This window comes from Megachile rotundata, chromosome 9, assembly GCF_050947335.1.
Source record: "Megachile rotundata isolate GNS110a chromosome 9, iyMegRotu1, whole genome shotgun sequence".
Lineage (NCBI taxonomy): Eukaryota > Metazoa > Arthropoda > Insecta > Hymenoptera > Megachilidae > Megachile > Megachile rotundata.
This window is the reverse complement of record NC_134991.1, coordinates 16,972,309-16,991,347: the sequence shown is the minus strand read 5'-3', so window position 1 is coordinate 16,991,347 and position 19,039 is coordinate 16,972,309. Positions and strand designations below refer to the sequence as shown.

Here is a 19,039-nt window from a genome sequence, read left to right as displayed (position 1 = left end):
CGCGTCCGCGCCGATACGATTAACGCGACGAATGTTATTGGCACCATCGCCGATCGAAATATTAAACGCATTAATTTCACGAGGCAGCGAGAAATACGCAACTATCGAATTCCGAGTAATTATAATCGTAGCGTGTAAAACTCGGGAGAATAGAACGCGCGGAATGGAGAGCACGATAGAACGTCTGTTATGCAAATGATACAAATGATAGGATGAATGTCCTGCGATTAGCGAGAACCGATCGTTTGGGAGGTGGAACTAAATGCCGGCCGAAGAGGAGACAAGAACCTAACCGGAATCTTCGAGTTCACGGAAGACTGTCTATTTCCATTTTGATTATAGGACTAAAAACAGGTGTGCCGAATCCATGTACCGTGGCGCGGGCTTTATATAGGCGAAGAAGAGACGGTCCAAACCACGAAGCAACTCCATCCTCGGGATATCATCCTCGAAGGATAGAATCCTCGAGCTAAGGAATATCAATCGTGGTAGTTGGAGGTACGCGGGTTGGGCGGTGCCTTGACTCGATCGCAGGCAGATTCCTCGAGTCGGTCGGAGAAACACGGCCAATTCGAAACGGCGGTAATTGGAACCGGTGTCCGTCTGCCTTCTCCGAGATCGATGCCGTAGTCCGCCCTCTCCCGTCAGGATATATCTGGCCCGAGCCAGCCGCGGTACCCTTCCAGCAACGCAGCTGCAAGAACCACGAGGTTCATAAGACGCTCCTCGATCGACCAAATCGTTGCGTGAATCGAAACGCGATCTTTGCTTCGAACTTTTCTCGTCGACTAGCTACAGCTTCGAAATAACAAGATCGTTCGGTGGCCGTGAACTCTCGATAGAATCCCTTCGAACGGGAACAAAAGAGTTCATCCACCGCAGTTTCGAAGGTGCTTGTCCAACAGGTAGATAGCACAATGGCGAACCAAAGTTTTCCAACCAATGACCTTATGAATCGCTTTAGAAGCGAGCTTTCGTGTTGCGATGCAGTAGCAAAATATCCTACAGTTTTCTTAATTTGACCTTTCATCGTTAGTTAAACGATCCTAGGTCCGTGTTAAATTCACTACCGAAATTATACGCTTGTTATGGAACAGCCTGTATATTTGAAAGCAACTTTGTATCGCAGAAGTTGCTCATGTTTTATTTATGACGCTTGGCAACAAGTTTTTATTCGATGTCGACGAATACCGCATTCCAGGACATCCTTCAAACAGTTCTCTAAATTGAGTCCACGATTTCTTTGCCACCTTACCCTTTGAAACGAGTTTCCTTAACAATAGCCTCGAAGCCACTCGAACTTCGTAAAAGCGATTTATTCCACTCGAAGCCGCCCGTTAAAACCACCTTGTCCCCGTAAAACGAGTCGAACACTTTGTAAATGGGTCCGTATTTAACGCGACGGATTTCGAGTTTGCTTTCCATTGTATTCTGCCTACGGCTTTATACCTCATTCCTCGATATCGATAGTAAAAGTAGAACAAGTTGTACGGGTCAGCGACTCGTTGTAATCTCTTCGTGGAAATTATAAGCTTGCTCGGAGTTCTTTTATTGGTATTCTTCGCGATTTCCCTTTCGATTTCTTCTTGGAAATTTTCAGCTTCCGTAAGCTCGTTTTTATTCGACCTCGGAAATAATTTAGAGCATGACTTTACGTTTCAAAAATTTCTATTATCCCAAAATTATTAGCGTCCGCGAATTAATGGCTAAAATTCGCTCGAAAAAATTACCCGTTAGTCATTCGTATTCGTAGAAAATATTTGTTTCGCGGCTTCGTATTAACTTCCCTTCAAAATTACTACCGCGTTTTCGAAAACGGGTACATCCTAGCGAAAGATTTAATCTGATTATATCTGATTATAATTTAAGCAAACTCTGATTAAATTCCTAAGTGAACTCGGGAAGTTAGAACTGTGTATGTGGATATACGCATGAAATTTCCGACCGAATTCTAGTCCCTTAACGATTCTAAAGAAACAAAGGTAAACGTAGGATTTCCATTCCGACAAGCAAGAATCGTCGATTCGAAGACACCCTTAAAGTCGAAGCTCAAAGTACCCTTCCTTCGGAAGATTTTCGAGGTTAGCGATTAGGGGGGGTCGAAGGAAGTAACAGAAGGATGTTGGTTGGCTCGTTTGTCTTAATAAAGTGCGTCGAAGGCACGCTCTTCGTGACGGCTTGACTTATGGCCAGTCATCCGAGTAGGCTGCACCCCTCTTACGACGCGTTTCCACCAGGTTTTTCCCTCGGAACGATGAGAAGGTGGTTCGAACGATATCCAGAAGGGTTCCCCAAGCTTTAAGGTCGTTAACCCGAGCTACCAAGTCCATCAATCGAAGAAGGGTGGCTGGTTAACGATGTCGAACATTCGTCATCGTGTGGATCCTTTCCTCGTCCTGCTTCCTCCTATCTCCTTTCTCTTCCCTTTCAACTCCTTTCGCCTGCTACTGAATGACCCTCTCTCCGTTGGGGTTGAATAACTGTCGAGCTCGGGATATTTATTGTCAATTAGGGAGCCAGTGAAACATTGGTATAAATGAGAGGTTGCTTCTGTCGTGGTCGGACTACCGTGGTCGTGTCGAAATAATGAATCGAAGGAACAAGCTGCACGAATCGTTACTAGCTCTAATTCGAGAAATTAAAATCCGTTACTTTTATCGATAGCTATGTTTCTCGAAATAACTGACTTAACACCGCTTGCAAACGTTTCGTAGCATCGATTAACTACCCACCTCTTTTCTGACCTCTTAATGCAGTTTTAAAGTTGCGGCGAGTTTCTTTTAAACGCGCGGTTTATGTAAATACGTGTATCTTATTTCTAGCGGCACGAATGAATATTCAATCACTGTGCGTTGCATTGTTTCCCCGTTAAATTGTTAAGTTTGTTGCCAGTTTCCGAAATTAGACATCACACTTTGTGTTGTTTTAAACAACTTCCAGGTTCCGCAACCTTCAGAGATTCCAGATCTACGAGACTGCAGTTTCAAATTTGCGTAAATAAACAATTATTCCTGAGAATTGTTTTTAAGTGGATCCCAGGATAAATATCGGTCGATAAATATTCAAGAGTCGCTGTTAAGATGCATCCTTTTTAGTCGACTCGTTTGTTCGGACCTGTTCAATAATTTACTACTTTCTTCCCTTCGGGGAATACACTTTTCAAATAACACATATTCGAACAGGTCCGCGCATAAAATTTCTGTAACTACCATAAAACACGCTTCGGGGAAGATAAATATTTAAAAGGAAGCAAAATATAAATGTGAAAATGCGACTCCACAGATGTTGAACATTTTGATCGTTTAGTAAAGTTAATGCCTTAAACGCATAAATGTTGGTAAAACGAAACGAAATAAATGTTCGGAGTTATTCCCTCGGTCGCAACACGTTACTAAATGGTTATTGTTCAATTTATTCCCAGAAACATCCATGGTACTACCGTCTGCGTCGTCGGATTTGGACAAAATCCAGCAACCAGTGAAGGTCGTGCTCTCCAGCACCTGTCACCACGCGTACACTGCCTGCAAGTGAGTGTAAATCTGTTCCCCAATGCGAACACTTTCCACGTACTGCTCCATTCTACGACGGGTTTCGTCCATTCTCGTTTTCAGAAACGATCCAGAGTGCAGGGTGTTGCTGGAACCGGTGCTGAACCACTGTGATTCCAGCAGCTGCACCAGGAACGAGTGCATGGACGCTTTACAGAACTTTTACAAGTCTGCTAATCACAAGCACACCGTCGAAATCGCTTTCTGCCTTTGCAGGTGAGTCTCGCTCCATTTTCTCTTAAACGTATTCTTCTCTTTTAAATAATCAAATTATGACAGCTGAAGTTTTCAAAAAAATTACTTGCTTCGAACTATTCAGAAATTAATACGACTTCCATGAATTGTTTAATTATGAAATCGATAATAAGAAGGAGAGGCAGTTTAATTGGAAACAAGTAACTAAAACGCAAAGCGGTCGCAAATGGACGAGTCGCAGGAAAAAGGACGGAAAAAATGAAAAATGGAAAAAATTGGTTCGAAAATGTTGCTTCTTGTCCATTCGAGCGACAGCAGTGATAGTCGTCGAAATAACGAGATAAAAAATTCTATAAATCCGCGACACGCGGCCCGTGTGAAAATCGTTTTCCGCTCGCACCGGTCCGCCGCGACTCGACGCGATGCGACGCCGCTCCAGGAGAGAAAATATTCCGGTGTATTCGGAAATCGATGTCCGTAGGTAACACAAAAAAAGGGCGATCCTGTCACTTGTCAGAACGCGCGGCATTTCACGAATTTACATGGGAGCCGCTTTATTTGTTTGAGCAGGTACCTGTAAACAAGCGGACATATTTGGTCGCGAGAATCTTTGACGAAAAATTTTACACGGGCACATGTAAATGACGTTTTCAACCGGTGAAATCGTGAACGATGTTAATTGGTAAAACGGTTCGCTCTGAGATATGAAGATGAATTCGTGCGCTAATTAATTCCACGCTTGATTAATGGACCGCGGTTACCGAAAATATTTCGTAATCGCGCTCGTCAAAGTGTCTCGACGAATCGTGCTCGGTTAACGGTTCTTCCGTATATTGTTATAACTATCGTTAGTATGTCAGAAGTTCTCGAGGAAAGAAGATATGGAAAAAGGTAAAACATAAAGATCTGAACGTACGACTTCTAATTTGTCAAACGTCGGCAAAACCTTGGCAATCACGGAGCTGCTTTAATATTAATAAATTCGGAGGGAGCATATCTGGCGGTACGTATCGGAGACAAAAGAACCGGCGTTTGGGACAATGAATCGGGCAAAATGAAAAAAGAAAGAGAAAGGAAGGTGGTAAGGAAGAAGGGAAGGAAGGAAGGAAGGAAGAAAAGCAGGAAGGAAGGAAATATAGTGAAGATGGATAGAAAGTTTCTGCATTGTTTCGCGGGCAAAAGCCACTTAAAAGTTAAAGGAGCTTCCTTCGGAAAGAAGCCTCTGTTGGCCGTCCTGGTCGGCGCGAAGGGATTAGAGATGCAGAAGTTCAAGTATTTCTGCGGCAAGGATGGGTCCTTTGTGCGCCACGGTTTCCCCTGACCCACCTTTGTCATTCGTCTCTCACTCTTGCCGCGAGTTTGCTCAGGATTACGGGAATCGTACAAAGACGAGCAGCTTTAATTGAGTCGTCCAATAACACACTCCGAGACGTATTTCCGTGTCGCGGCTGCTGTTTAAGTAATCAGCTGGATTTTCACATGGCTTGTTCCGTTGTCATTCTACTTACGTTTTAGCATAGAATTATCAGCGAACAACCGCGGCAAATCTTCGAGACTTTGTAACAACTTCCCTGGAGAATTTGCCACGACGTTTGCCAAACATCGCTACGATTACCATTACCGGTTTATTTAGGAGACTTATTTCTATCGTTAATTTCTATCGTTAATTAAATATTAAAATTGGATCCGTTATTTCGTACGATGACTGAAAGGATCTTAACGGACAGAAGAAAAGCAGGGAGGCATTATTAGTCGGCTAAGGGTGTAGAGAATTGGAAAGAGAAAGGAAGGAAATAAAGGAGAGTCGAATGGTAGAACGAAAAGTCCCGCGGTCGAATAAAATACGTAGCAGGCTCGTTTAATGCTCGTTGAGCAATATCCACCTTGCGGTAGCTGTCTGCTTGGGAATTCCTCCCTTTAAAACACCCTGGAAACCCTCGAGCGAAGCGGATGGAAGTCTCTTACTCTCCCGCGGTAGAATTCAGCACGGGTGCTTCCTCATGCGGTAAATCGTCGCGTCTTCTCTTTGTTTCCGCAATCTGACCACGCTGACGAATCGAATTCCTTATTCGAGCCGAAATACCTTCCTATTAACCCTGCTACCCTCATAATTGAATGCGAACGTTTAGTTTGCTCGCTTTGGATTCGCACCCATACCAAATTAACTCGTATTAGTTGAGTCGAACGTTCGTGCGGTTAGTCGAGCGACTGTGGAATCGATCGAACGCTAACTTACTCGATTAATAATCATTATTAATCGTATTCGTATGAAAAATACTGTGCAAGTATCGAATAAAATATTGTATTTTAATTAGAAGAAAATATATGGATATAATTCGAGTTAAGACTTCGATTGAACGCATTTGTACCATTTATTCGGGTATATAAGGAATCCCGTCGTTCTAGTTAGTTCTAGCCTAACTTGTTGCGTGTTGCGAGGAGTTTAGGAACTTCAAAGGGCGGCGTAAATGCAGCTCGGGTATGAAGTTGCTTAACTAGAAAACTCCTAGATTCTTAACTAGAAAACTCTCCGAACGAGCGGTAAATAATTAAGTAATTAAAGAGTTTGCGAAAATTCGTGTAATTTCTACCGGAGTGTGTGTGAATTGAAATTAACGGGAAATAATAAGAATACGTGGTTTTACAGGAAGACGGATAACTGGAAGGACGAGTGCATAGTCGCGCAGGAGAAGATGCACCCTGAATGCGCCCAGCGCGTCGAGGGTGCGGAAATGCCTACCTGCCATAGTTTAGCCGAGGCATGCAAGGAAAATACGAGCTGCAGGTACCTCTACAATATATTATTTAATGTTCACGAACCCTTCGAGGCACAGTCGATTTTCTTTAAAAAATATCACGTTCGATACTACCGCCGCTGACACATTACTTTCAATTTTGTCGAAGTACAAGGAAGTACTCGTGTTAAATAGAAAAATGGATAGCCGAGAACTCGGTTGTCTAGATAACGGGTAATCGCGATTTCCTGCGCTCTAAACTCCGCCATTTTGCTAGCGCCGGTCTGCTAAATGGCAGCAAGAAAAATTGGAGAAACGAAGCTGGTCGAGATTAATCGGGGCCGTATTAAGATCGCAAAAATTAATCGACGGTGCAGGTAACAATGAACCGGGTGTTTCGAGGCGTACGCTTATCAGGAGCAACGTCGAGATAGTATCGCGAGGTCCGGATAAACCGGACCTTTGATTAAACGCCGCGAATCCTTCTTTTTTTCTATCCTGGTGGCCCACTGGACTAGCACGGAGGATGGAGGTGCTCGTTTCAATTTGAAAGTTAAATTGCGAGCCAACGAGACGTGGCTTGATCCAGTCTCGCCGCGTAATGAAACACTTTATTACTAAGAAAAAGACGTCCGCTCCTTTCAGGACGATATTACGGGGACGTTTTTAACAACGGACATCGCGAGGCTGATCCGTGATCGACTTGAAAAAACCGATAAAAGGATTGAATCTATTTATCGTCGCGGAGAGACTAATTAAAATCGACTCGTCGATTAATTCGATTTGAAATTGGAAAGGAATCGCGACGTGTCCGGGACCGATTGGATACTCCACGATCTGGCCGTTTATTCGAACGAAAATATTCGACGTATCGATTTAATGATATCGATTCGACGGCGCGACGCAACGACGATTAAATTACAAATACGCGTTCGATGGAGGCATTTTAATTGATTTATTATAGTCGGATGAAAACGAACTCATTTTTAATCCCATCGGAATTCCGCGAATGGTTTCGAAATCGCTGATAATCTTTCTTTTCGTTTTATTGAAAGTATCATTTATTTTTCATTGTCAATTTTCGATATTATTACTTTTTCGCCGTTAAAGTGTACCGCGGCAAAACGGAAATTGAATAATAAACGGGGGGATTTTATAGACAGTTCGATTAAAATAAACACGAACTGTAGTTACGTTACTTTTTATAGAATCGCGTCGAAAGCCATTCCGATCTAATAACAGACGACGAATAATTTATCGTCGCACATAAACACTTAATATGCATCAGGGACATTTATGAATAAAACAAGTCGTAGCATCGATATACTAATCTCTTGCTCGTAATTGAGCGAGACAGGAATTATCATAAGCGTATGTTAAATATTTACGTTCGTTCACGGAGCACTTTTTACATGCAGTAATTGCGTTTTGAGTATCAGCCTCGACGTAAGCGTATATACCGTATAAATCGATATTCGCATCGGCTTACCTGCTCGTTAATTTCTCGAACAAAGACAAACAATTTCGTAGAAGTAAAACGCGTGGAATTTCGTGTTTTCTCGTCTCCGTAAACCCGTTATTAGGAAACTGATATAATTTTTAATCGTCGAGCAGATTGAAGCTGGAATATTACGAGCAGAGTTGCGCGGTGGACAGCGTGACGAAAAAGTGTGCTGGTTCAACAGCCGAATGCAGAAAAGCGATGCTGGGAATTCTCGGGACGAAGCTGAGATCAAAGTGCGCCTGCAAGGGCACGGAATTCACTCAGCTTTACGATTGTCTCGGTTGGCAGAGGCTTCTTTGGGTGAACCGTTGCGTGGGTAAGCGAAAGATGTACTTTTTGCGAAATTTTCGGCAGGTAGAGAAGAAAGACGTTTGAAACATCGAGCAAACGAGTGGTAAATAAATTTGCTCGAAGAGGAGGCGAATTCACGATAATTTCTATCTAGCGCATTTATCGATATGACGAGGCGGAGAACATCAAAGCGCGTCGTTCGACCTACATTCCTATCGAGAATCGACGAAAGGCGATCGAGAGGAGACGGTCGATGTAGTTAACGCGCACACCTCGATGCACCCTCTCGAGCGAGCAGCAAGTGCAATTTCTTCGTATCTAAATGACTTATCTGTCGGTTGAATGCCGTCTACAGTCGAGCTTTGCGACTCGACTCGTGGAACAGATGTAAGATCGATAAAAGCCTCGTGTCGTGTCGTTCGTTCGTTCTTTCGACCACCGTAATTGCGCTTCTGCTCATAACGAAGCGCACAGATCGGCCAACTATCGCTGCAGATGAACGCTTTTATGTTTCTCGAGCTATCCGGATAAACTACGTAATTCCCAACCTCGTATTTCGGAAGAAACGTGTTAACATCTATCTTATTTGTATCAAGATATCGAGTCGAATAAAATTCAAATCGCGGCAGATGAAAACTATTACGCGTTCAACGCTCTTTGTATCTTCTTCGTCTATCTTTAGAAATTGAAGCACGACGAATTTGTCAACTAACACCGAGCAGAAAGTGAGCGAAATAAGAAGGGCGTGCGCAAAGGAATCAGCTTTGTCATCGTCGAGATATTAATCGTGTTAGATATTAATCACCGTGGACTGGCACATCGTATTGTCCCAAACATTTGATTGTTCTTTGGACAAATATTTAATCCTGTCCGATGATTTTATCGACGAAGGGGAACTCTGCTCAAACTTTCGAGAAGATCGATCGACGTTCAATGCGAACACCTTTGTCGTAATCTTCCGCCTCTGCTGATTTTTCATTGAACGCTTGTTCGATAATTCTTCCACTTAACTCTTGACACTTTATTTTATATCCACAGTTATAATAAGTTCAGTAGATCGTTTTGATCATACTTCTCTTTCATCTTATAAATAATTCTGACAAATAGAATGGTCGAACACATATATTTCCATTTATTTACTACTTACAACAAATGAAAAATATATCTGTCACATACTCTGTATTGTTGCAATACACTTGAGAACGTTCTATTTTGTAAGTTGAAGAGCTGGTACGTAAACGAAGGAGTGTAAATGTCGCTAGCAATAATTAATAAAAGAGAAGCGAATCGAATAGCAAATTCTGAAGGATTTGCAGTGGTGGAGATAGATTATAAGTGGTTGCCGATTGTTCCAGTCGAGTCCCAGAAGGATTATCACGCTCGGAGGATACACCATCATTATCCGAGGACCACAACGACGACCGTCTCGTCGACGACCAAGTCGCCAGTTAGCACGACGACGGTCACCGTGGTCGAACAAGTAGAAGATAATCAAATACCGGAAGTGACGAGGTGGCCAACCACCGAACCCACGGAAACTTGGGAAATCACTACCACGAGCAGCACCACCATAAGTACTACTCCTAGTACTACCACCACTACCACCACACCGCCTCGTGAGTGCTTTCGTTAACACCTTTCATTTCCGACGTTATTAGTCTTCCAACTAATACCGATATAAAGTTACCATTGCTTAAACTGTACGGACGTTGTTTTCTTTTAAATCGCCGAGTTGCCGAAGACTCTAATTCAAATCGAATCTTAAGCAATTTCCGATCTACAGAGAAAAATTTGTTCGATTTAGGAAGACCTTTGTTTCGAAATTGAACTATCTAGTCGTGGAAATATCGTAAAGGATACAGAATGAAAAACAGCAACGCGTACGCGATGACGTGGTATTTCTCGAATGACAAATGCAGCCCCTTTGATCGTTCGAGACGTAGGAGAAATTCTGTTCGAAACACGTACACAGACGCAAGGAATTTTCGTTTCTCCACCGCGAGAACCTATGCATCGAACGTTACAAAGCAAGATGGCCAAGAAACGGCGTTGAAAACTGGCTAAAAAGAAAGATTCCGAGGGAGGAGGAGAGGGGTAGGAGGAGACAGGAAAACAGTTTTCCAGGAAAGGCGCAGTAACCGTCTGAACGTTCGTCTCTTTATAGGCTTCTGCGTGGTTCAAAGGCCGAGGCAAAGTCACCAATACATAAGGGAGGGCAAAGGCAAGAGGGTGAGTTCGACAATCTGCAAAGTATTTTCGCGGCCGACCGGGCGAAAAGCGTTTTCGAGCAGTCGAGCAGATCGAAGGAACGTGAGCAAGGATTGAGAAACGTTCGGGAACGTACGAAAGTCTGGAAAGATTAGAGCTATGGAAATGTCGCGAGATTAGAAAAATACAGATAGACCTCGAGCTCCAAGTTTATTGTTTATTTCCTATTTTCCGCGTATTATCTCTGCTGCTTTAAAGCTTAGAATGGTTGATTAAAACGAACAAAAGTTATTTAAAATCCGCAACATATTCGCTTCGAACATACGCAATCATTCAATTGGTTATTACAGTGCAACGTGTAATAAAGTTTGCTTCGAACAAATTTTTTTTCTGGAGCATTGTTCCGCTCTGGTTATGCATCGACACGTTGTACGACGATGTAACGTAAATAACGAACGAGCCAGGAGTTAAAACTTTAATTCTCTTGGAACGTTACGCGGGAAAGCTTTTAATTAACGCAAAAATAAAGAAACACGAGCGAAAATAATAAACGTTGAACGGCCTTTTAACGGACAGGAATTGCTAAATCGGGGAACCGTATGAATTGCTAACGAAAAAAGCACAGCAAACCAGACGGTTTATGAACAGTCAAATTTATATGCATGATACGTATGATTTTATTTCTCTTTCTTCTTGCCGGCGTTAGTCCACATTATGTTGCTGATCGACAATCGTGAATTAACAATAGCGTCGGATTGCGGATGAAAAGTTTAATTCGACAGATAGCTATTAACTTTGTCGATCATTAATATACAGTATTCGCTTATTCGTATATTCAGGTTGAATCATTTATCTTTTAACGGTCATATTTTACGTTCTAATTATAGTATTTCAATTACCGCGATTGATTCTGGACGTCGATGTTTTTTGTTTTAAAGTCCGACAGAGAATAAAATGGTTCTTTTGACGCGTACAATTTTAATGGAGCGAAGTTGTACGAACCTCGATTTTTATACGGTAGACGAGCAATTATTCTGGGTATGGAAAACTGATTCGCGCGAAATTATTTAATATCTGCGGTCGCTGTGCTTCGTCTTTCTGGACTTTCGAATCTACCGAAGAAATATACAAGACGAAAAACACGTTCGACAAAGTATATTTCCGTTTAAAAGGAAGATCGCTTAAACCTCGTAGTCAAGTAATAAGCACTCGTCGTAGAAGATTTAATCGCTTTAACGAAAATTCGCCGGTAGCCAAGCAAGAAAGTATAAAGAGCTGTTTGAGTTGGAGAAATTTGGGACGTGTATGCTTTTCAGCTGTATCGCGAGGACGAACCTGAATGCTCGGAGCTGTGCCAGTGTGGCGAGGGTGAGGTTCTGATCTGCAACACGATCTGCGTGGATTCGTCGCCGTGCAAGACGGACTTCGCCTTCTATAATCACGAGGCACCGGCGTATCAGGCGCATCGGGGACCCTGCCTTTGCTATAGCGGTCGTTTCATATGCATGCGGCCTTCACCCGGTGAATATACACTCCTATAAGCGCTAGATTTCACGCTGAAACCTTGAATGGACTACGATCGAGGCGATAACTCGCTCCGCTGCAACCCGTATTCTTTCCTCTTTGTCCGAAAACCGAATATGCATCTTTTCGCCCAGTTGGATCTCATTTTTAACGATAGCGCACTCTTCTATCCGATAGTCTTTAAAATTCCTGCTTTGCCTCGCTACCATCGCTTTGTAACGTTTATAACCCTGTGTTGATTTGACTATGCAGATGCTTACTCAATACCGCACGGAGTGTTCATGTTCCTCGGCTACAGCGAAAAGGACGAGAGTTTATTGCGACAGCACAATAACCTCACGGTCCTGGACGCGGTGTCGTCTCTCGATAGTTTTATGAGAGAAGAAGTTAACAATCAGGTAAGCGATCTCCGAATTTCCGCGAAGAATTGTTAATCGTGTCCGATTTCCTTGACCTCTGATCCCCGTGCCCGAAGGGAAAAATCTCGAGGAACAAGATAAATCGGGTAGAACATATAAAGCGATACGCGACAGACGAAACTTAATAATGCGAGATAGCGTCGGATGACGTCGAGATATATCCGTTCTTTTCCCTTTTATTTGCAGACGGTGTGCACCCTGTTCCTGTACAACGCGACCCGAGAAAACGTGATTGCAGTGGCGCGTCTCGGGACTGACAATCCACCCCTAAATAGCAGCCAAGCTCAAAGTCTGCAGCACCTTCTGCGCGTCAAGGTGAGTAAATTGCAAATAGCAACGGCCCTGTTGGCTCCCTGAATTCGCATCAATTCTGATCTTATTTTCCGGCCGACTGGCCCCTGTCGTCGCCCCCAGCTTCCTGTAACTTTATCGCCCTCCGCTTTTTCTCGCTCATCCGCTTCTCTATTTAGACACTTCGCCCCGTGTTTCTAGCATAACGTTATTAAATTACTCGGCGAAATCTTCTTTCGGGCCAAACGATTTTACGCGACGCCTTTGAACCGTTCTTGCTAGATATTATAAGTCAATACGAAGAAGAAAATATTTCTCTCCATAATACAGCCACTCCCGAAAATAAATCTGTTGGCAGAAAATTTCCCAGTCTAATTCTTTTCGAAGCACCTTTGGAACGTTTAGATCGCGATTAATGCGAGCGAGGGTTAAATAATAATGTAACAAGTCCCTTTAATCCACGATTCATTTAGTTTCTAAGCTCGAGCTCGCTTAATCGGCAATAAACGTTATCAGGCTGAAGGGAGGTTAACAAGCTGGCTCGGGCAATTCGAAGCTCGTTCGACGTTGATCTCGAGCGTTTTTATCGTAATTTAATTTCTCGTGGGCGGAGATTCGAGATTAACTTGCGTTCTAGGCAAAAAACGAAAAACAGCCGGTCAGTGTATAAAAAATGCGGGGATGAAAAGATGTCGCGTGCGCAGCCCCGATTCGATTTCGAGTCGAGCGGGCTGCGTGTCGGAGCGAATACGTGCGTGCAGCGCACCGGAAGTGCGTGCAGCGGAGCTGCGAGACGATATCAAACTTTATAGAACTTTTCGTTTCTCCGTTGGTCTCCCTTACGCTTTCTTTCGGCTCGCCTTTCTTCTCTTTCTCGCCGATTTCTCGAGGGGAAACGAACCAGACGCGCCGGATCCCCACCCTTCGTGATAATCGCGATTAATTAACCGGTACGCCATCCTTAATTTCCCCGAAATTTATCCAATCCCTCGTATCAGATTTCGCGACTCGCTTCAGTCTGGCCGAAAAACAACCGTGAATAATCGGGAACACGACAATTTTATGACTCATCAATGAACAGACACCGATTGCAGTTTTAAACGTTCAGTAACTTTATAATGTACCTCCGAACGAATCTTTTCATCGTAATCGTGTTTAGCGTTAATAATGTACCGTTCAATTCTGAAAGCAAAACATGTCGCTGTTTCACGAGGCAACAAAACATTTTCGGAAATTCAATTGCATCAACGTAATCAATTTTCCTCGTGTACATTTTCTTTCGAACGAGTGATTGCACTGATCGCTATTAATAACTCCAATTGCCTACGGGTAACGCATGTTTTTCAACCGTTCCCGTAATTACACGTCACTCTCACGAGCAGAGCGACAGAGAGTGACAACGACATGACGTCCATTATTTCTTCCCGAAAATGGAAATCGCACCGATTTCGAAAACCTACGATGTACCTACTTAACTGTTACAAACCCTAATCGTTGCGGTCGCAAAATTTGGGTAAAAGTCGCGAATCGATAGATTGGTCGGCGAAACGAGTTGGCAAAGGGAGATCGTAAATAAAGTAGTTGTCGATTCGAATAACGACACTGCAAATAAAGGGATAGCGGTCGAGAAGAGGAAATACACGTATGAAAAGTTGATAAACGAGCGGGGTTCGAATGCGAGAGAAATATTTTCTGGTGAGCGTTAAACGACCACACGCTCGGAAATCTCTCTAATTCGTTCTCGCATGAAAAGAGAAAAGGATTTGTCAGGGCCATTTTAAACAAAAGCCGATTGAAATGATATTCGCAATTAAGCGAGATTTGTTTAAGACCTGTTTCTATGCGAAGGGTTTATGAAACGAAGCACCGCAGACGCACAGGAATTCGACACGCCCCAACTGCGATCGATTCGTCAATTAATTAAATCTTCGTACTGGATCGAAGATAGATTGGAATCGTTTCGCGACAGAGTCTCGTCTGTTTTCTTATCCGTCTTTATTTTTTCGCCGCAGAAAAAATAATTCACGGTAGGACTTTAACTAGTTTTGCGAATACGAGCGAGCGTCGAATATTTTGCGTTCGATACCAGCTCCCGAGGCGATTTCCAATTTGCGATTAAGCGACGGCCGATTTGCAATTTGATGGAGGGATCGCGGATTCGAATTGGCACGCTCTGCCCTCTCTCGTTCGAGGATCTATGCTTCCCCTCCTCGGCTCGTTTGTTTTCTCACTCTTGTCCTGGTCGTCGATTTTTGAGCGAACCTGTTAAAACGTTGCCACGGAAAACAACATTTCAGGATCGATCGCCGCGCGAAGATAGGGTGAATTTCGCGGTTCAAGTGTTGGCTGCGAATGGAACGCTCGCGGATCAGCGAACACCGTGCGAAAACCTAATTTGCATGCCGCAGTTTAACGTGCACCGTTCAACGATCCTCTCGTACAACACTGAGTATCGACGATAAATAATAATTCTTCGACAGCGGGGTCTCTTGTAAGCACCGCGAGCAAAAATGCACTGGTACAGGATGGAGCTATTAAATCGCGGAGAGATCCAAGCTCTTTTAATGGGCGTGTACGAAAACGGTTTCTTGTTTCGTGCTGTTTAAGCGTGTTCTTCAATTATTATACGACTGTGCTTGGTATAGCAGAGTTTAAGAGAAATATATTCCGAATCTCGAACGGTTAAGCTAACATGCCGGAAGCGGTATTTTGCGATACTTTTCCGACGCGAAATCATATTATTATATAATTAGAAAGATTTCAAGGCTTTAATTAACGTCGGATCTAAACGTCATTTGAAGGCGAGAAAATTGGCACCGTCGTCCCGGAGAAATTACGAGTATCAGAATAGACGGCAGGAGATAATTGTTGATCGGGTTAATTAGCAATCTCTAGGACGCGAATGCGAATGTCCGAAACGACGGTGAAAATGGAAATTGGCGAGCGTGTGTGCGCGCGCAAAGATTAAACAATGACCGCGCTGCACCCGAAAGTCTTCTCAATTTCCGTGACCGTTATCCCGGGTTTGCTTTCTACGCGAGAACCGGAAATTGGAGGAGCGAATTTTGACCACATCGAAGGTTCGATTGCCGCGGAGCGCAGGGGATGGAGACGGTGCAACCGGCAGGGCCGCTTTCTTTTTCTGCCTCCCGTTCGTAATTGAACGACCGATCGCTCGCGGATCGCAAAGGGACCGAAACGAATTCCAATTGAATTCGCGATATATCGGCTTCAATGATCCGTTTTAATCAAATAGCTTCCACCAGATATCACGTTATTGTTCGACTCGCGGGTTGAAACGTAGGTTACGCATTTTGGCCGCGCGGACACGCGCGCGTGTGCGTATTCGAGGAGTATTTTTTTTACGAGCCGGGCAAACGGTTCAACGAGTTTCCCGATCGAAACCTGGTTCAAAGTGATTTTTTTTCGAATTTTTTCCAATTCTTCGGGAAATCGAAAGTTTTGTTGTTGCGAGCAAAGGAAAATAATGGTATTTTGTTGACATAAACAAGCCGTTGTTCATTTTTGTTCGAGCCCCGGATCTGAAATTTCCCCGTATGGCGTACGTTTAGACTAAATTTTGGGATAGGAGCGTAATAAACATCTATTCCGGTTATAATCGAGAACATCAGAATTTAATGCTCGCATTTATACGCGGTGACACGACGGGTCATGGAAATTATTAGCGAACCTATGAATATTCCGCGATGAATGGCTCGGTTTTATACGGCAAAATAATAGTAATATTTTTTAGCGTATTAGAAAACGTTATCTCCGCGGATACAGTGGATAAAATAAATGAACATATTATTCGGGTTCTTTAATTAAGGTTAGTAGAGCCTGGCAGGGCGCCAAGTACGTGCGATTAAGAAAAAAGAAACGGTGCAACGGATATCGTTGCAGACGATTTTTAATGTTTTTCCTAAGCGGCTTGATACGTGCCGCGAATTTTGCTGGTCCGTTTCCGGTGAAACGAAATTGTTCGAGGGGCGTAAAAACTGGCAGACGCACCAATCACGAGACGACCTAGAACGGTCCGTCCGGAAACTTTTTACCATCTACGATGGCTAGTTTCCAAGTTTTTACACGGTCATGGACCAACTCAGTCGATGAGATTTTCTTCGAGGAAATTTCCCGCCGATTTCGGTCCACCTAACGTTCTCACCAAATAACGCGACCACGCTTTTACTCTCGAGATCGACGATCTTGACAACTACCTCTTCAATGCTAATCTTCGAAAAAGTTATGAAATTTTGGATACAGAAAAGTTTAGCAGGGTCAAGTTCGACTCGCGATCCCTAAAAGATACTTTTCCCTTCGACTATCGAGGAAGTAAAGAAACTTCGAAAAGGCCATAGAAACATCGTTTTTGGCGGCTATCAAGATATCTCGATCTACATTGAATTTTATTTGACGCAAGTGTCAGTGGAACAACGTAATTTTTCTTCGCCGCTAACTTGGAAAGTTTGCGAGCACTTCGAGAGTAGGATAACAGCAGTTGGCGAAGTTAATTTCTTAAAGTCGTTTGTTCGTCGAAATCTGGCCTCGTTGAGCCCGGAGGGACACGCGTACAGAGGAAAGATGTTGAAAGTTAGGAAGAAGAATACGCGTTTAAATGCCGACGAAGTTTTTGAGAGCCGAAGCTTTTTCATCGGTTCGTATACTGCAGAGGCTGTCAATGATGCGAATAAAATCGAAAATTTTAGTCCTTCTTTATTTCCTGATAAATCTACCGAATCTCGTTCGTACTGATCTTTAAAACTTTTCACAATTTCTTATATTTAAATCTCAAAACGAAAATAAAGTAAATTACGTAATGAATTGTTTCCTCCTCTTGTAATTATAATTATGTAAAACGAATATATTAATCAAATTACTAGTATTCGAAATTAAAAGGTGCGTTCAATTACCGCGAAAGCTTCGAAAGGATTGAAACAATGATAACAGCTTTTCGAAACAGGTAATAAAATATCATGCCCTTTGGAAATTATACGTTTGACCGATTTCCGAATCGCATTTGCAATTATGCACCGACACGGTTCGGATAGAAACCACCCTCTCACCCCCTACTGCTGCCACGCTGGAGTAGTTTTCACTGAAAATTCAATATCCATTATTTTAATTCAAATTTAAAACGAGTTCCCTGTGGCCACTGTTTTCTCCTTGTAATTGATACCTGTTTCGATGAATCGCCGACGAGAATACATATTTTTCGATACGTTATGAAAAATTATTACACAGTAACAAGTGCGGTTACTGTTAGATGAAACTCTTACCAAATACAATTTTTATCTGTTTCACTCGAGTCCACTTATTGAAGCTCAAAGTGATTACCATATAAATTTCATTTCTAATTGAAGCATTCACCAAAATGTTACGGGGTTTCAAACCCTGCTGATTCTCGTACGATTCAAAAAAGGAAATAAACTAAATGCTCCGTTAACGAAATCGACCGGAAACGTTGCTCGATCAGAATAAATTACTGGAGCCCCTTTAGAGCCCTTAAGACACGGAAGGAGACGCAGAAGCAAAGGAATCCACGACTCAAACCGCAAACGACGATCGTTGTTTGAATAACAGCTCTATAGGATTAGAGAAGGGTCTGGCAATGCCGGCTGGAGATACGAAGTTTCGATCTTTCGTAAAACTAGACGGATGAATGGCAGCAGTAAAGATAGATGTATAGATAAATTGACAGGGAATGCGACGTCCGTAGACATCGAAGAGAACAGAGTTAGTTTGGGGAATCGAAAGGGCTTATTGGACCCTGAATGGACGTTATCGTAGATGGAAGGTTGCTTCGTCGCGACATAATCTTCAAAAATACGTCGCTTGCTCGATCATCGGATTGGAAGAGGAAATAAAGCGCTTTGAACCACTCGAATCGATAGAAACGTTTTCGGAGACCGACTGTTTCGAATTTCGAGATTTCCGTTCTCATAAATGTTTAATAGAAAATCAGAGCGAAAATATTTTCTGCAAGATTCACGAGTGCGCAGTTTTTTACTTCGGTCGCGGTTCATAGAGTTCCATTTCCCAAAAGTTGCACCCTCGAGGGTGTCATTCGCCAAACGATGCAACCGCGAAGAAACTTGCATTTTTCCCTCGGCACGTTCCACATACATACGTCATAAAACTTTGCTAATATAGAAGAGAAACGTATGCCATCCTTACGCTGCCAACTTTGAATCACCCTGCATTTATGGCCCGCCATCCTTCACTTTCAATTGGGGATTTTCGCAAAAACTGTTCGAAAATTTAGGAAAGGGGCAATCCTTAAATTCTCGGAACGTATTTACGAGCTAAATTCCCAAATTTTCCAAC

General features: G+C 43.0%; 1 protein-coding gene across 4 annotated transcripts in view; it reads left to right on the top strand.

Moving 5' to 3' along the window:
- The window catches only part of Gfrl (Glial cell line-derived neurotrophic family receptor-like), a 218,621-nt gene that overhangs the window by 176,163 nt on the left and 23,419 nt on the right, over positions 1 to 19,039 (top strand). For all 4 annotated transcript variants that reach the window (XM_076535545.1, XM_076535543.1, XM_076535546.1 and 1 more), the window contains 9 exons: positions 3,422 to 3,527; positions 3,612 to 3,764; positions 6,391 to 6,528; positions 8,093 to 8,298; positions 9,629 to 9,889; positions 10,438 to 10,502; positions 11,798 to 12,002; positions 12,258 to 12,403; positions 12,611 to 12,739. In XM_076535545.1, coding sequence (XP_076391660.1) covers positions 3,422 to 3,527; positions 3,612 to 3,764; positions 6,391 to 6,528; positions 8,093 to 8,298; positions 9,629 to 9,889; positions 10,438 to 10,502; positions 11,798 to 12,002; positions 12,258 to 12,403; positions 12,611 to 12,739 — 1,409 coding nt within the window. The remainder of the gene's footprint in view (positions 1 to 3,421; positions 3,528 to 3,611; positions 3,765 to 6,390; positions 6,529 to 8,092; positions 8,299 to 9,628; positions 9,890 to 10,437; positions 10,503 to 11,797; positions 12,003 to 12,257; positions 12,404 to 12,610; positions 12,740 to 19,039) is intronic.